Raw genomic sequence first — 17733 nt, 5'->3', positions numbered from 1 at the left:
CCTTTGGGTATCGCACACCATACCCGCTATATGTGTAATTCAATATGTTTTGGCCTTTTTTTTCATAAAACTGGCATTGAAGTTCTCCAATAAGTTCCCTTTGTACTAGAATTTCTTTATAACCTCACTTTCAAGTTCTTAGCCTAAAAAAGAAGGGACCAAAAAGTGATATTGACGCGATTTATTTTTCAGACAAAGCTCTGTGAGACAAAAAACTAAGCAAGATACATGTTTTAAAAATCATTCATGTCCATAAAGGGGTAGTTGGGGCAGGAATTTTAAACAGCTCTTCAGTTCAACCTCAGCGTTCACTGACAAAGTGGTTTCCTGAGTTTGGAAGCACCACCCTTAATAATACAATAGAGACAGAGGAAAAAGGGGGAAGACTAGCTTTCAATAGTGGACTGAGGTCATTCACTGCTGTACTAGGGTGTCCACTCAACGCTGGCCACATACAGACACACTTTGACTACCCCATCTATGAGATACCATCAATACACCCATTATACAAACCGCAAACCATAATCCACATAAATAAATATAATACATTTCTAACAAACCTGAAAATGCAAGATTTTGTAACTTTTTCCAATTATTAAAAAAAAACCTTTGTCCAAAACCACTGTGACAAAAACAGATTGATTTCACCAAGGTTCGTGCTTAATTTCATACACACACACACATATATATATTTATTAATAATAAAAAACAGTCTGATTACAAAATGTATGCATTGCCCTGCTAGATCAATTGGTTTCATTTAAAGAAGGAAATGCAACAGAAAAACTAATTTCCTTATGCTTACATACCTTTAGCACTGACATGTCTGCCCCTCAGTCTGGATGTTCACAAATATCAGTTTTCAATCACTCAAAAAAATCTTTATTTATGATTTTTCTTAAAAAATGAACTGTACAAAATGGCAAAAAAAACTAATTTGACAACATAAATATAAAAAATAGAATATAAAAATTCACAATTGCAATTTGTTTATAAAAAAGGAATCCGTTTTGTAGTTATCAATGAAGAAATTAAGCCATTGGAAAGCATGAAAAAAAAACACTTCCACTAGCTATGACCCGCATTAGTTTTAGTCCTTGAGTTTTTGAAGAACAGATAGTAATCATGTAAGAAAGGGGACAAAGCATTATGCCGGTGTTACAAAAAAGTGTAGCTTGAGTGAAGACCTCTGTCCGTAAATATGAAACAGGTTCTTACAAAACCATATTAACCTTCATTGGGCAGTCCTTTAGTGCTGTCAGAGCAATGGACACTGCCCAGTAGATTGGGGACGGTCAGTCGGGGCTCAGCGATTGTAAGAGTGGGCAATGTGTTAGCAATGACAAGATGGACTGTACAACCCCCCCCAGTGCTAGTTGAAACTGTGGTGCCCTTAAGAATTTGGAGAAAAAAAAAGATAACAAAATGTCTTGGTATAGCAGCTGACATTTCTCTATATTATTTCCCATAGCCAATATGTGGATGTAAACTCACAGAACCACAACAGCTCTGTATCCATATCGTCTCCCACTCTGTATAAAATATGTGTTGGCTTGAGATTTCAAACTGAGGGTGAAATTGCTGAAGGCATGCCTTTTGTGGTTCCAGTAGAAACATATCTCACTGTACCTTTTTTGTTTTTTTGGCTGATGCAACAGAGAAGAAAAAGACTGAGAAAAGAGTCAGGTTTGGTGTAACACTGAAGAAGAGAGCAGCCCCATGTAAGTGCCTTTTATAACCTCAACAGTATTTGTTTTGTTAAATAGTTTTGAAGGACTGCCACTTCAGGATGGACAGATGGACGGCATCTGTGCCTTCTGTAAACGGGCTGCCTGAGACGTGGTGGTGGTTCTGGGTGGCATTGCTGCCCACGGCGTCACTTCTTGGGGCTGTAGCCCCCCAGGGGGGAGCCCTGCACATAGGTGAGGATGGCACTCTGCAGGAAGCTGGCCCTCTGAGCCTCATCCTCTCGTATCCGCTGGATCTCCGCGTCCCGCAGTCGCAGCTTCTCCAGCAGGGAGGCGATCTCACTCTCCTTGTCCAGAAGCGCCTCCCTATGGCTGCTGGCCAGCACTGCAAAACACACACACACACACACACACACACAAAAACACCCACCCATCTATTAATTTGCATTTTTATAAATCACACATATAGTTTTAAAACCAGAAATGAGAGTATCAAACGGACTGAAAACCTCTGTGTGAATATGACAGATGTCCAAGTTATAACACAAGTCATGACTAAAGATTAATCTTTTTGATTCAAATTTGTGAAACTGAAATATCTGTTTATCTCCTCACTACATCACACTTGAGAACCAGGTCTTATTGTGTATATTGGTCTCATGAAAATAAGGAAAACACAGAACAGGGAACGCTCCACCACGGCCCGTTTCTGTGACCGTGTGATCAAGGGGACGGAGTGACAGTGTCTGAAGGAGTGTGATCACCTTTCGCCTCCCGCTCCAGGGCTGCAATCTTCTCCTTCAGGCCCCCCTGGGCAGTCCGCTCAGCCTGCAGGTGTCCGATCTGCTCCTGCAGCTCCACTCGCACCCGGCTCAGCTCTGCCACCTTCTCCTGCTCTTTCCCACTCAGTTCCTGTAGCCAGACACATGACAAACTTAAAAAGGTAAGTTATGTTTTCCACCACTTTTACAGCATTTTCAGTGGGAGGCTTGTTGATGTCAACAGGGCAAACAGTCTTCTCTACACATTTGGAAGAAGACAAGAAGCGTCCCTGGGGTGTGTGGGTGTGATCTGTGAGTGGAGCGTGTGTCCGTGTGTCACCCACCTGCTGCAGCTCTTCAATCCGCCTCCTCAAGCCATCCATCTCCAGGACCAGCTGGCTGTTCTTGGCCTGCAGCTCGGCCATGGTCTGTTTCTGCTGGGCACAGAGCCCCTGGGCCTCGTCCCGTGACTGGCGCAGCGCTCGCAGCTTCTCCTCGGCCACACTCAGCCGCTGTTGCTAGTGGGGGATGGGGGGGACAGGGAGTCAGCCTGGCTCTCAATACAGAGAACCATTCAGAGGGTGGTCTGCAACAATTACAAGGCCTTCAAACAGATCAAATGTCTTCTTTTTATTTATTTATTTAATTAATTATTTTTATTTTGTTGTATGTTTATTGATGTTTACTACTCTGTAAATCGTTTTGTTCTTTCCTGCGAAGGGTGCTATACAAATAAAAATTGATTGATTGATTGATTGAGTCTAACAATTCTGGATACTATTATTTGTTTAATGTATTTATGTACATGAATTGAGGTAGTGCAGACCTGCCTTTAAGTGCAAGTCAGATTGAAAAAAGGAATTGGCCAAATGCTAAAAAACTGGAGCATTTCACCAAGAGCCATTATAACAGTTACTTGTATATATAAAAATAAGAACTTAGAAACAAACAGGGTTGGATGTTTCAATATGCAGAGACGTGAAGCAGTGCAGACAGAGTATGATGGAATTCACCAGAAAAAACTCAGTAGCATCTGTAGGAAACTTGCAAACTTGCAAACTGTTCTACGCGTTCAAAGAGAACGAACTGATGAAATACTTGAAGGGATGCATGCTGGGTAAAATATTGGTTCTGTAATTCAAAACTGAAATGAGACAAATAATATAATTAATAAGAATGATAATTATAATGATAATCTAATAAAAAAAGTGAAGTAACATCACATTTTCTCTCTCACAATAATGATAACATTGGCATATCACCCTACCCTTATATAAGGGAACCTTAACTGTAACTATCATATGCCGCTAGGGGTTGGTTACACAATGGAGCCATACATACTGCACCTAATTAACAAACCTTGAAAATTTTACTTTTTTCGATTAGATTTTCAAACTTTAAAAGACATAAAGAACTCCCACACTATTGCTCTTTACACAACACCCTGAACAAACACAGTTGAAATTTACTTCTACTAACAACAGTTCAGTCCCTGCCGTGTTGTTCTGACCTTCACCCTATGTTGCTATTTCAGGCTTCAACACAGTGGACTCATTCTGGCCCGATCCAGCTGACCCCTCCAGCCACTTCTCCACAGTAACAGTCTAGTCAGCATCAGCTCCGGGTCCAGCTTTTTAATTGCATCAACCATATTGGTCAATTAGCTTCAAAAAATGCCCTGTAGGTTCCAGCACTAGCATTTTGCATATTGATAGCATTCCCAGACTCACACATAACACAAGCAACAGGCATTTCAGTACAAAGATGTCCAATGGTGAATACAAACATGGGTGTAAATTGTAAGATAAAACAAAAAACAAAACAAAAACACAAGACAAAGCCAACAAAAATAGTTTAAAAGTATGCCAGCAAAAGGGGCTTTGGTTTGGGGAAAATGAAATATCTAAAACAATATAAAAACGCCAACAAACACCCTAATTCTCTAGTCTCCAGCAGTAATAAAATAGACGTAAGGACTGGAACGGAACTGAAACTCTGGCGTATTGTCAGTGACAGACTGCTTCCTGTGGTGGAATTGCAAAGCCCTTCAGATGGGAACAGATCAGGTCAGGCCTCTCAGAAGTGTCACCCCACATCACCAGCACAGTGACAGAGCACAAAATGGGACTGTCAGCTCTGTAAAGCAACAGGCTTACATCACGTATTATGTCTCCAACCTTCATGTCGAAATGATAGAAAAGGCACACCGTGGCTTCAAACATGGCTTCAAAAACCGTTGAAGGTGAATATTGGAACAGTGGTTACTACTACATTTCTCTTAGTACTCTACAGCATTTCTGCAAACCTGTGTCTTGTGCTTTGGCAGAAGTCCTATGTGAGCAGTGCAAGGTGAGCATTTAAACCCACCCTGAGGCAGGTCAATGTAATATCAGATATTAATAGTGGGTGTTGGAATTGGTCACACAGCACAGGCGGTCAATGTCTCACCTCCTCCAGTCGCACTTGACTGCGCATCTTGCCCAGCTCCTCCTCAGCCTGCGCTCTCTCAGACACGCATGCTGCTCTCGCACGGCTCAGCTCCTGGGAAAACAAGACTGTCACCATAAGCTCACACTGTCTGCATCTGAAACAACCTCTGTGTGTCCCGTACTCTCATAAAGCTTCAAATATCAGTTTATGTGATGCGGGTCAGCTCTTTCAGTTTTCTAAAAAAGGACTGGTTTCAAGCAGTCAGAACTCCTGAAGCAACGACAGATACAACAGGGAGATGTCTAACTGACGTCACAGCTGCCATTTAAGTTATATTGGGAGGAGAGTAGAGGTTACGGTTCTGCACAGCCGCTCACCTCTTCCAGCTGAAGACGAAGGACCTCCAGTTTCTGGATGCGGTCCTGCAGTGTCCTCTCAGTCTCCTCCAGGTGGTGATTCAGATGATCCACCTGTGTGAGGAGACATCACAGCAAAGCACAACGTGACTGAGCAGACTGCTTTCCCAGAGCATTACTTAAAGGGCAGAAATCACTACAAGTGTGACAGGACAACAATCTTCTGGCTTTGTGAGAGCAGCTGCAGAACGAAAGTAAGGTTTTTCCTTGACAATTGTAAATGGAAAGTGATTGCATCGTGACTTCAGGGAGAGGATGCAAAAATGGCTATGATTACAAATAAATAATGATTGAATATATAAATACATACATAAATCAAAAGATGGTCGATTCACATTTAGTCAACAAAATCAGAGCATAAATCACAAGCTGAAAAAACATTCTTCGATTTATCCCTCCACAGGCAGCATGTGGAATTGTGTTGGCTGCTCTGTGACAGAGCCACAGGAAGGTCTTCTATGTAGGTCATTTACAAGAGTACAGGACTTTGTGTTGCCGGTAAAGAGGAGTGCAATTTAGGCATCCAACAACTGGGTGGATGGCGCAATTACAAGTTATCACTGTAATATCTTGTCCTTTCTGGGCCCGGTTTCAAGTTCGGACAGAGAGTGCAAATTAAATGACCGGGAATCTCCAAAGTCCGTGCCAGGAGGGAAACAGATCTGACTAAACAGGTCAATTAAAAACAATTAGGTAAACAGATGGAATTTAGATGGGGGGTTTCAAGCAATTATCACAGATAAAAAGAAGCGATCTGAAATGTTTTTTTTTTTTTTTTTTCCATTTTTACTTATTCTTCTTTTTAAGGATGCCATGCAAAGATCATAAATCTCACATTGCCTTTGTTTATTCCTTTGCCGGACCTCATGCCATCATTCCGTTTTTTAAGTTGACACACAGGATTCACTCTTTAATCCAAAATGTTTATTTTTTAAAACAGCTTGTGGTTATTTAATCCCCTCAGAGATCAACAGAAATCCATCCAGTGACTCGATACTTTCACGATCATTTCCCAGAAAGAAACACCTGACAACAGTTATCTAAACGTGCAAAGAATTGGGCCTGGTAGGGTCACAGGCCAAATAGCCACTACTCCTGCAGGATTTCACTATTATAACAGCAACGGCCAACTAAAATTCTGAGCCGGGCTTTTCTGGTCGTGCAACATCAAGGTCCATCCTAAATTAAATCTCGGAATATCACCGTGTACAGGTCTCAGTTTTAAACAAAGTGCATCTACTTCGGATGACACCACAGAGTTAACATCTGGGAATAATAAGAAGTAGACTTCAGAGACACAACGTGTTTCACTTCAAATTGCAGCAGGAACTGATCTCTCCTGTACTCCAGTTCGTCTGCTCTTGCATTCTCTATCACTGATCCTAGAATCACAGATGCCCACCAGAGATGTGTATGTTTACCTCCTTTAGACGCAGATTGTCCAGGTCCTCTAGAGCTTGTTTGGATCGTTTCTTCTCAATGTCTAAACGCTCTGTAAAACAAAACAAAAAAAAACCACAAACAAACCTTTTAAACCCCCAATGTACTAAGGAACTGAGCTGACAGTAGAGTTGGGTTTTTAAATCAAAATGAGTGGACGGCACATGCAAGCAGAAGTCAGTGCCAAATCACAACAGCAGAACTCTGTAGCCGATCAAAGAGAGCTTGGGACACTTTCTAGATGGTAACAAGCACACACAAGTACCCAAGAGTCAGCATCGCTCAGGGGAAGCCAAAGGGAAGGGGAAAGGCAACACTGCCAGTCACCTGCAAAGAGGGAGAGGCTCGTGCCGTGTTCACTCACCCTCTGCCTGGGCCAGCCGCAGCTTCAGCTCAGCACTGGTGTTGGTCCGCTCCTGTTTCAGCTCGAAGATCTGCTCCTGCTGGGCCTTACACCGGCGCTCCAGCTCTTCCACCTGCACACAAAGCACAGCACCAGACCGGACTGAGCACTGACACACACAGGCCACCCAGACGGGCTCTCAACAGGAAACCCAGTACAAATCCACAATGTTGTTTTCTTATGTAGAGTCTCTTTCTACACCAGTGTACCCATTCATGTAGGAATAGCAGGATCCTTTCAGTTCCCCATCTTATACCAGATTGGTGCTTTAAAATCAAAATCTTTCACAGGGCAGCAGAAATCAATTGCGAATAGGCGTCCAGCTTTGATGCTGTACCATACCTTGTTCTTCAGCTGTAGGTTCTTCTCCGTCACACTGTGGACCTCCCTGAGAAGCTTCCCTTCCCTTAAGACACTTTCCTGTCAGAAAAAGTTAATAAATAAATAAAAAGTGACAAAGGAAGCAGCAGCAGTTTCCCAGAATCCTTGTTTTCAAACCATACTATTACAGTGAAACCAAAGAATTATCTTTTATCTTTTTGTCTATTTGGACAGTGACACAATTGCCATAATATTGTATCTGTACGCCACCACAAAGGATTTGAAAGGAAACAAATCAGGATGATTTAACTGTAGACTTTCATCTTTAATTTGAGGGTAGTTACATCCAAATTGGGTGAATGGTGTAGGAATTACACCCATTTCTATATGTGTTCCCCCCAATTTTAGGGGCTCAAAAGTAATTGGACAATATCAATACTTGGTTGCAAATCCTTTGCAGTCAATGACTGCCTGAAATCTGGAACCCATAGACATCACCAGATGCTGGGTTTCTTCCCCGGTGATGCTCTGCCAGGCCTGCACTGCAGCTGTCTTTAGTTCCTTCTTGTTCATGGGGCGTTTTGCCTTCAGTTTTGCCTTAGAAATCAAAACAAACCAATCAGAGAGATAGCAAAAACATTAGGTGTGGCCAAATCAACTATCTGGTACATTCTTAAAAAGAAAGAACGCACTGGTGAGCTCAGGAACACCAAAAGCAACTGGTTCTCTTATATGTATTGATGATGTGATTCTGAAGTGTTTAGGGCTATATTCTCTGCTCAGATTCAGCCAAATGCTTCAAAACTCACTGCTTCACAGTGCAGATGGACAATGACCCGAAGCGGAATGTTCTGCAAAGACCAAGTCAATCACCTGACCCGAATCCAATTGAGCATGCATTTCACTTGCTGAAGGCAAAACACCTCAAGAACAAGAAGGAACTAAAGACAGCTGCAGTCCAGGCCTGGCAGAGCATCACCGGGGAAGAAACCCAGCATCTGGTGATGTCTATGGGTTCCAGATTTCAGGCAGTCATTGACTGCAAAGGATTTGGAACCAAGTATCGAAACTCAAAATTGAATTCATGATTATGTTAGTTTGTCCAAATACTTTTGAACCTCCTTATATTGGGGGGATCACAAATAAAAATAGGTTTAATTCCTACACCGTTCACCCAATTTGGATGTAACTACCCTGAAATTAAAAATTAAAGTCTACACTTATTGTTTCATTTCAAATCCATTGTGGTGGCATACAGAGCCAAAATGATGACAATTGCACCACTGTCCAAATATTTATGGACCTAACTGTACATCAAAACTTTTCAACTTTTATTATTGGATCCCATGCATTGAGATATTTACTTCTGTGGGTCTTTTACCAGACAGCTGCCCACTGTAGTCAATGTTTGTCACTGTTTTTCAGAGCTCTTCTGTGAAATTCCTTTCCCTCTGTCCATTTCCCAGCTCTATTCCAGCTGGTTATTCTCCAGTCCCCCGTCCCCCCCACAACATTTGCAGGACGTGTGGAAGCTTGTATCAGCCCCGGCCCAGCTGCTGTGATATTCTCAGCTGTGCCTTGACCCGTTTACCTCCTGCTCCTTGTTTAACTCGCGGGCCTGTCTCTCCCTCAGCTCTGCTTGCTCTACCTTCACCCGGCTCACCAGCTCTCCCAGGTCATGGGACTTCTGCTCTGCCAGGGCCAGGGCCGCCTCGGTCATCTGGAGCCTGAGGTGGACACAGAGGACATGCTCACACCACATCTGACGGCATAGGTTGAGTCTCGTCTCACTCACAATTCCCTCACTACAAACCAAGTCCCCAACCTCTCAAATATATATTTTTTGTATCCAATCACACAGATCAACTCAACACTAAATCTCCAAACACTCTGGGTTCCAAACAGGTTGGGTTGACATTTTCTGATGTCAGTCAAATCAAGTTGGGTATGTGTGTAGATTGAGTAGGGAACTAAAACAACAACCAAAACAACAAAATACTGTTGCAATGTACACATTCCAACAGAACAGGCTGCCCATACATACATTCAAACAAATATACAAAAATACAATTGTAACAGTGGTAAGTAATTTTTCAACTACTATCTTTTGAAGCTTTTGAAGTGGTGCCATGAATACTGACTTGTCACAGGGGGTCCTGGCAGACTGCAGCCAACTCACACAACACTGGGAGAGGGAGGGTTAGAGCTCCCTGGGGGGGGAGCTGAGGAGTTTCACACAATCCCAACACAGCAGCCTAATTACCAGCCATCAGCTCCACAGAGCAGGTGATGATTACCAAGCAATTAGCCCGCAGTCCACCCCCCGCCGATCCCCTCCCCTCCCCCATCCCAGCTGTGTGACACAATGGGGATACCCAGCACAGGAATGGGAGATGTCTGTAACCAGCAGCACCACAGTGTCATCCAATATCATTCAGATGTTACTCCCAGGATTAATGTGAAGAATGCTGCCAATTGTGTCGGGCCTATTAATATCCCCTTCTCCCACCTAGGGAGGCATCACACCGTAGGCTGTCTCTCTTTTCTCAGCTACGCTAAAACGCCATCCTGATAGAAGCTGGCAGCTGCTGCCGTTTAGGGGGAGGTAGCAACAGTGCAGAGGGAGAATAATAAAGGGCTGAGAGGAAATGTTTCTCTCCACCTCACGTTTGCTGCAAACCTAGAGGGCATGTTCAGACGCCATCCTGTGGATTTATTTTAATATTAATCCTAAACACTGCAAAGTTAAACTAAATAAAATGACATATATTCATGTTTCTAGCTAAAGTGAGGTGTAAACATGTAAATATAGCCTACTAATTTAGACCAACAACAAAAAAGTTGTGTGTATGAGATCAGCAGGGGAATTTCATACACTCAAAAAGTCACACTGAGACACAAATCTTATACTTAGGAGGCACTATAGCAAATAAAGCAGTGTGTTTGGACAGTCAAGAAACAGCTTGCTCATTACAATGCAACAAAAAGTATTACCTTTTAACTAGACATTCAGAGTAATCAACTGCTTTATTGTATGGGATTGTCCATGCAGTTTTTCACCTTAGGTCAAAAATGTTTTTCCTCAAAGTGTGTTGACTTAATCAGCCTCCTGAATCCTAGATCCTAGAATATCTATGTGAGTATGTAAAGGAATTAACTTCCTCTTCTACTGTATTTGCCATTAAACCAATCTTTGATGTTTTCGTTTATTAAATATCCAACTGAAGTGAACATTAACCACCTAAAAAAGCATTGCTTTATACAGGATATCAGTCAGCTATCCAAAGGGGATACATTAAAATAAATAGAAATACAGTATTTTCGTTCTGGTTATTTAAATTTGAATCTGCATTTTATAATACGGTTTAATTTGGGAATCTTCATTTTCATTTCCGGTTATAATATGTGCACCACAGCAGCCCTGGGAGAGTGGGCATGTGACAAAGTGGGCCACACTGTTTAAAAATAACTAAATGCCCTTCCATCTCAATTGGAACTAAGACTGAATATTTTAAAGATGCAATGCTCCACAGACATGAGAAAGACTCAATTCTCATTCTACCTCTGTGTGCCACTATAAATCATAAGTCATTTGTGGAACACTTAACAAACTTTACTGAAAAAAGAGACAGGTTTACAATAGATTTGGTGAGCTTTTCAAGGTAATTCTGTGCAATGTTCAGCCACAACATCACGCAGACATTCACAATGACATTGTTGGAGTGCAGGATAAAAATGAATGAATTATGAATAACAACAAACTGAACAAAACGGGCCTGCAAAATTAGGCCTCTGATTTACTAAACACTTTGGAGAATGTAAATGAAAAGACAAACTGCTTTGTGTAAAACATTGCACATGTGTGATACTGCAGCTGTAGGCGATTCATTATTAAACCCTGTGTGAAGAGCACGTTGGTGCTACCCCTCCCATCATTGCAATAGGGCACTACAACGCATGGAACTCCATTTTGACTTTTCTGTTTGTGAAAAGATTGCCAGCATGTTAATATGAATAATATCCAATATATGTATGGCATGTAATCACAGCTAACCAGACAACAGCAGAGGAAGTTTACAAAATAATAGAAGAAGTCAAATTAAAAAAACAAAGCTCTGAATGGCTTGTTTTCTAAAATATGAAGGAACCTATTGTAAGTTTGGTATTACCTGACATACACCAAACAAAATCAAGGACAAAGGAAGTTCTGAAAGTGTATAAGGAACCAACACAATAAACATACTCACAAACACAAACCTTGGCCTAGACCAAACCAAATCTTTGCCCTACCCAAGAATCACAAATTACAAGGTTACACCCAAAAGTGGTTTAATTTATAGTTCTACTAGTCATGAAGAAAAACACGAGAGTACAGGTTTGTAATTTGGACTTGGTGGGCAGGCTGAAGTCTTGATCTGGTCTAGGCCCTTGCTATAGTTGCAATTTAAGAGATGAAGGACATTTACAGAAAGCAGTAAGTACAGAGGGCAGTGTTAGGATGCAAACATACTTTGCTTTGAGTGAATTCACTGTAGATTTTCTTTCATTCAGAGCTTCTTGCAGTTGACCGACACGTACAGCAGATGTTCTAGGAGAAACAAGGAGGAGAGAACATTAAGATGGCCAACTCCATTTCTATGAAACGTAACGTATGGATTTGTTTGCGATTCACTACTGCACCCCCTTCAGGATTTCAGAAGAACTGATGCAAAAAGAGGCTGCACATTTCAAAATGCAACCCCCTTTTAGGTCAAATACTCCACCAGATAATTTGTTATTAAATTGTTTACAGCAATATAAAGATATGAAGATTAGTGTACTTTTATAGGCTGCCCAGCTATGCAAGGTAGATGGAGTTTTGAGCACATCATAAATTCGCTTCACAAGCTATGCCAAGAACGTAATAGAGTGAGGAATTGGGAAAAGCTCTCTGAAGTGAGTCCTGATGCACGAAACCAATGCTGAATTAGATAATTCAGAATGATGCAACACAATTTCACTGCAAGGGGCTCAGCTATTTATCACCTTCTCCAACATGGATGGCGAATGATCAGTTTAACTTGCTTCATGTCATACAAATTGAACTGTTACTTGCACTGCAAAAGAAGACACGACTTACATAAGTGCATTAAATAATAACACATGGCTGATCCCAGACAGTCTGTCCTCTTACTAGCAGTGTATATGATGCGTTAACTTCAAGAAAGATATCGCTGCTCTAGAGGCAGTTCAGAGGAGAGCAACCAGACTTATTCCAGGCCTGAAGGGAATGTCCTACTGAGAGACTGAGGGAACTGAACTTTTCACCCTGGAACAGAGGAGACTATGTGAGGACATGATTCAAGTCTTCAAAATCATGAAAGGCATCGACCACATCAAACCATGGGAGCTTTTCCAGATCAGCATAGAGACAAGGACCCAGGGACACAAAGGAAATTGGGTTTCAAGGCAGTCAAGATAAAAAAAACAGGAGATACTTCTTCACAAAGAGAGTTGTCACAATCTAGAACAAACTCTCCAGCGATGCGGTTGAAAATTGGGAACATTTAAAAATAGACTGGATAGTATCCTTGGATCACTTAGTTAGTAATGGACACCAAACGAGCACGATGGGTCGAATGGCCTCCTCTGGTTTGTAAATTTCTTATGTTCTTATGTTAAGCACTTTTCTTCAAAATCTTTCTAAAACACTAACCTGGTGCTCCGGCCCATCTCATCCCGTTGCTTATCAATGGTCTCCATCAGGTTGAGGAACTGCAATGACAAATAAACACCGCCCTCTCCCAAATCAGATCCTGCCAGCATCATCTCAGACAGAGGGGCACTCAGGTGAGTTCACCAACACGCTGACACCTGTGTCCACCTGCACTCCCACAACCCAGGGAATGAAGGCTGGGGGGGGGTTCTATTAGATGAGATCTGCACACATCCCATAGTAATCACGACAATTCACAAAAGCCAATCATACACCCACTTGCTGTCCTTTCTCGTTTTTCAGGTTCTGGATCTCCTTGCACAGCACCTGGGACCGGCTGCGACTCTCCCTCACGGTGGACTGCCGGTCCGAGTTGTGATTGACAGCCTGTTCTGGGAGCAAAGGAGCAGCTTAATTATGCTTACATACACCGATACACACACATCACTCCGACTGAAGGGACTGCCACTGAGCTTGCTGCTGTGGTGACAATGGTGGAAGGATGAAGAGGATTCCAGCAGAAGTAATATCAGAATTATTAGTACAATTATACACTGCCAGTTATATACACTGGCAATATGACTGAACACTGGCAATTATCAGGGAAGCCCTTCTCTTTCAGGTGGACACTGTGTGACTTGTCCAGCTTACCGACGGCCTTCAGAGTGTCGCTGGGAATGTTGTTCCCCGCCATCTCCAGCTGCAGGAGGGTCCTGTTCTGCTGTAGGGCCTCCAGGATAGAGCGGCCACCCAGCAGCCCAATGTTGTTCCATCGTAGATCTGGTCAGAGTTGGACAGAGGACAATCAGGCCCGGGTGAAAATCGAACACAATACAATCAAGAGCAGGTTGCCAAGCCCAGCGTCTGGTTAGCCTGGTAACAAACGGCTGAATATACTTGCAGTTAACCATTAAATGCCTGGAGCTCTATTCCCTTGTCTTTTTGAGCACTGTTTTTATATGGGGCTTATGAAGCATTAACAAAAATATGATTGTGTTACAATTAGAGTCCCTTTCATGCAGAAGGTTATCTTTCAAGATAACCTGACCAAGGGTCTTCTAAAATCCATTGTACTAATAATTACCACTGCAGGGCTTAGATAAAACAAGCAGGCAACTCTTGAGGAGGTGTGAGGCAGTTGCTTTTATTTTAGACTAATATAATTAATCTAAAAAAAAACAGAAGCAGAAATATCTAACAATCATTCATGTATCGAGCTGGATCCTCTAACAGTGAACATCTTGCCTGATCTTGAATGACTCCACTATACCTATATATATATATATATATACACACACATATTTTGTCTTTGAAATACAAATTCCACTCTTACGTATCTGTTTGATAAAACCCAAACCCACCCAGCTCCTGCAGAGTGCTGTTCCTCTTCAGAGCCAGTGCGAGCTCTGCTGCCCCTTGGTGGTTAATCTGGTTGTTGCGCATGTCAAGCTGCCGGAGATAGCCATTGGAGCCCAGACCTTCACACAACATCGTGAACGCCTCGTCCCACATGCCCAGGGCGTTCCACTCCAGAGTCAGCCTGCAACACAGCACCCATTACTGTAACACCGGACGGCAATGTGCCTGTGGACTGGGAACCTCTGAGAGACTGGAAAAACACCAGAGGTTCAAATTCTATAGCAGGCTGGAGATACATCTAAACTGATTGATCAATCACCTGCAGAGCATAACATGTCTGGTGTTTAATCCTCCCACTCACCTGCGCAGTGTCTTATTGTGTAATAGTAATTTCCCAAGGGCTTCTGACCCTGTTGCTCTCATGTTGTTGCCCTTAAATAGAAATCACACATTAGACAAGTTTAATAAAATTACAATTAAATAACACTTACTGTCGTGCTGTACACTAGAGGTGTGATAAGGTCTTGTTAAGAGATGGAACAGGCCTCTGAAGAGGAGAACATGCACACGTGAAGAATACAGATAGGAAATCTAAACTAAACACTTGTAAATGCAAGTTTATCAAGAGGTACAAAGGTTTAGATTCCGATTTAACGAGGGTTTAGTGCATTTTTTACTATAGATCAACAGATAGAGAGGAAAAAAAAGCTCTCATTTGCCATGTGGAAACAGGGACCCTCAGCTTTTCAAGGTACCTTCTATTTGTTAACGTTATGCTTACCTTCAGATCCAGCACTTTGACTGTCGTGTTGGAGCACAGTCCATTCAACAGCAGCTTGACACCTGAGATTGACAAAAAGAGGGAAAGTCAGTCACAGACAGATGGCCACAAACTCCACAGAGCTCAGTGACACAGCCACTTTCCAAACTAATATTGAGTCTGCATTCAAGTTTTAACCAAAATGATGACAGAGTTTGCCAACAGTCTCCGTTAATTGCGTCTCCACAATCCTCTCTACACAGGCCTCTCTACATTATCATATCCCTGGGTACTCTGAGCACATGGACATTATGACACATGAAGTCCAGAAATTGGCTCAATTAAGCAATTAACAATTTGGATAAAACAAAAAACAGAAGGCACTGTGGCTCTCACTGCAGGACCATAAACAACAAATCAAAAACAACAAACAAACAAGCAAACAATCTCTCAAATGAATGACGACATGGCAATGTCAACGGAGGGGGATATTAAAATGTCAAGTTTGTGTGCGTCTCCTGCGGCTCACCCTCCTCGCTCAGCATGCAGTCAGTCAGCAGCAGCTCGCTGAAGAGCACGTCGTTGTGCAGCACCCTTCCCAGCACGGCGCAGGTGTCTACAGACAGGCTGTGCCCAGCCAGGTCCAGACACGCACTGCCCGGTGCGCCACGCATCTCCTGCAGCCGGGCCAGCACCGACTCCTGTGGCTCGGCCCCGCCCTCCTTACACACTCTCAGGTACGTCCGCCGAAACTCCTCCATCCCCAGCTTCTCTCACGTGCCAGGCCCTCAGGACAGACTATACATTAGAGGAGCTGAGAGTGTAGAGGGAGAGAGATGAAACACACACACATGGATACATACTCACCGAAAAGAACATGTTACAATTGCACATTTTAAGATGGTGGAAAGAGACAGCATCTTGAATGGTCAAGTGCTTTTGTGGATGTTGATTTGTTAGCATGCAGTTTCTTGGATCACTAAAATATGAAGTAAACGATCTCAAATGGCATCCCTTTGTTCACATAGCCAATATTGTTGCATGATCTTTGCTACCCTGACTAATTTCATCCCCCTTCAGCAATCTGTTATAATCAGCTAAGGTTATAAGGAGACCAACTTACAGAATCAGACCCTACTGATGAGCAGACCTATTGTTTGATCTTAACATTAGGAGCTGTGGCGTCCCTGTCCCAATCATCACTACAGACCCTTAACATCATGATGCACTGATGATTTAAGGGCTTCAAAAGGCAAACTGTTGCAGATTTACACTGATTGGAAACACTGTAATTAATCATTCATAACAATTGCGTTAGTGCGCATGTCTGGTCCAGCTACACATTCTACCGTTACTGTTGTCAAAATACTTAATATTTACAGAAACGTGCTTTTGTAACCATTTTTGTTTAACATCTATCAAGGACTTCTACCTTTGTGATTTGGTACATTGTATAGGCTCTTGCAGTTAGCTGCTGACAGTGGCACTAAATAAAAGTGCTTACCATCAATCAAATAATCAGCGAAATGTTAAAGTTTGAAAGCGAAAAACATAAATTCTGCAAGTATCATTTAGTTGACCTTGTGAAAATTAATTATTGTTTTAACGTCTTCAAAATACAATACCAGTTATACAACGTATGGTCAATCCAAATCGTTGTCATCTATAAATACTTTAGGTAATAGCAAAGCCTGAGATGATAGATAACATAATAATATGATACAGTAATGTAATTAATCGCGTATTCATCTTCCAGACTCCCTTATTCAAAAGTACAGACTTAATTAAAGTTACAACTGGCTGCAGGGATGTGCACAAATTACAGTCCTGCAGAGTATATTTATAGAAATCAAATAATCGATTGTCAATTACCTTATCAATGCATATCAGTTGAATCTTGGTTTTCTTCAGTCTTCGCTTGTATGTTCCGTGCAGACCGATTTGACAGCAGCTTTCCTGGTATTTTTCAGTTACTTGAGTCAAGCGACTCGATGACAGTTTGTACGAAGGTAACCAGGAAGCAGAGTGCACGTCGGGAGTTGTAGTCACACAAACTTGTAATAGTGCATTTCGGTAAACGTAGTTTGTTGCGTTTTTCTACTAGGTAAAGTAAGCTTTTGCTTTTAAACATTAACCTACAGTTATATTATTATTATTATTATTATAATTATACAATCATTATCTAATGTATCTTTAATTAAAAATATGAGTACTATATATTATTTTAGGATTCATATGAATAGTAACATATACACCAATCAGCCATAACATTACAGGTACAGTGAATAACACTTATAATCTCGTTATCATGGCACCTGTCAGTGGGTGGGATATATTAGGCAGCAAGTGAACATTTTGTCCTCAAAGCTGATGTGTTAGAAGCAGGAAAAATGGGCAAGCGTAAGGATCTGAGCGACTTTGACAAGGGCCAAATTGTGATGGCTAGACCACTGGGTCAGA

General features: G+C 42.0%; 1 protein-coding gene across 1 annotated transcript; it reads right to left on the bottom strand.

The window, feature by feature from the left end:
* Positions 1 to 166: 166 nt before the first annotated feature.
* On the bottom strand, positions 167 to 17283 carry lrrc45 (leucine rich repeat containing 45). Its single transcript, XM_066704612.1, has 18 exons — positions 17146 to 17283; positions 15803 to 16087; positions 15295 to 15356; positions 14875 to 14945; positions 14516 to 14694; positions 13806 to 13934; positions 13434 to 13546; positions 13155 to 13213; positions 11970 to 12047; positions 9051 to 9186; positions 7481 to 7558; positions 7100 to 7211; positions 6717 to 6787; positions 5257 to 5349; positions 4898 to 4990; positions 2794 to 2967; positions 2453 to 2600; positions 167 to 2073 (listed from the first exon to the last, which is right to left on the bottom strand). Exons 2-18 carry the CDS (start codon positions 16032 to 16034, stop codon positions 1877 to 1879), a joined length of 2025 nt encoding a protein of 674 aa, XP_066560709.1. The 5' UTR covers positions 16035 to 16087; positions 17146 to 17283; the 3' UTR covers positions 167 to 1876.
* Between the last annotated feature and the right edge of the window lie 450 nt (positions 17284 to 17733).

This window comes from Amia ocellicauda, chromosome 5 (assembly GCF_036373705.1).
Source record: "Amia ocellicauda isolate fAmiCal2 chromosome 5, fAmiCal2.hap1, whole genome shotgun sequence".
Lineage (NCBI taxonomy): Eukaryota > Metazoa > Chordata > Actinopteri > Amiiformes > Amiidae > Amia > Amia ocellicauda.
The sequence above is the reverse complement of the archived record's forward strand: the minus strand, read 5'-3'. Positions and strand labels throughout refer to the sequence as shown.

Bases quoted from the DNA above. Each gene is read 5' to 3' on its own strand.
- lrrc45 (XM_066704612.1), bottom strand. From the start codon at position 16,034: ATGGAGGAGTTTCGGCGGACGTACCTGAGAGTGTGTAAGGAGGGCGGG. The intron at 6,788-7,099 runs GTGAGTGAACAC...TTTGTTTTACAG, and splicing joins GCGGCTGGCCCAGGCAGAGG to AGCGTTTAGACATTGAGAAG. The intron at 2,074-2,452 runs GTGATCACACTC...TGTGTTTTGCAG, and splicing joins CCTGGAGCGGGAGGCGAAAG to TGCTGGCCAGCAGCCATAGG.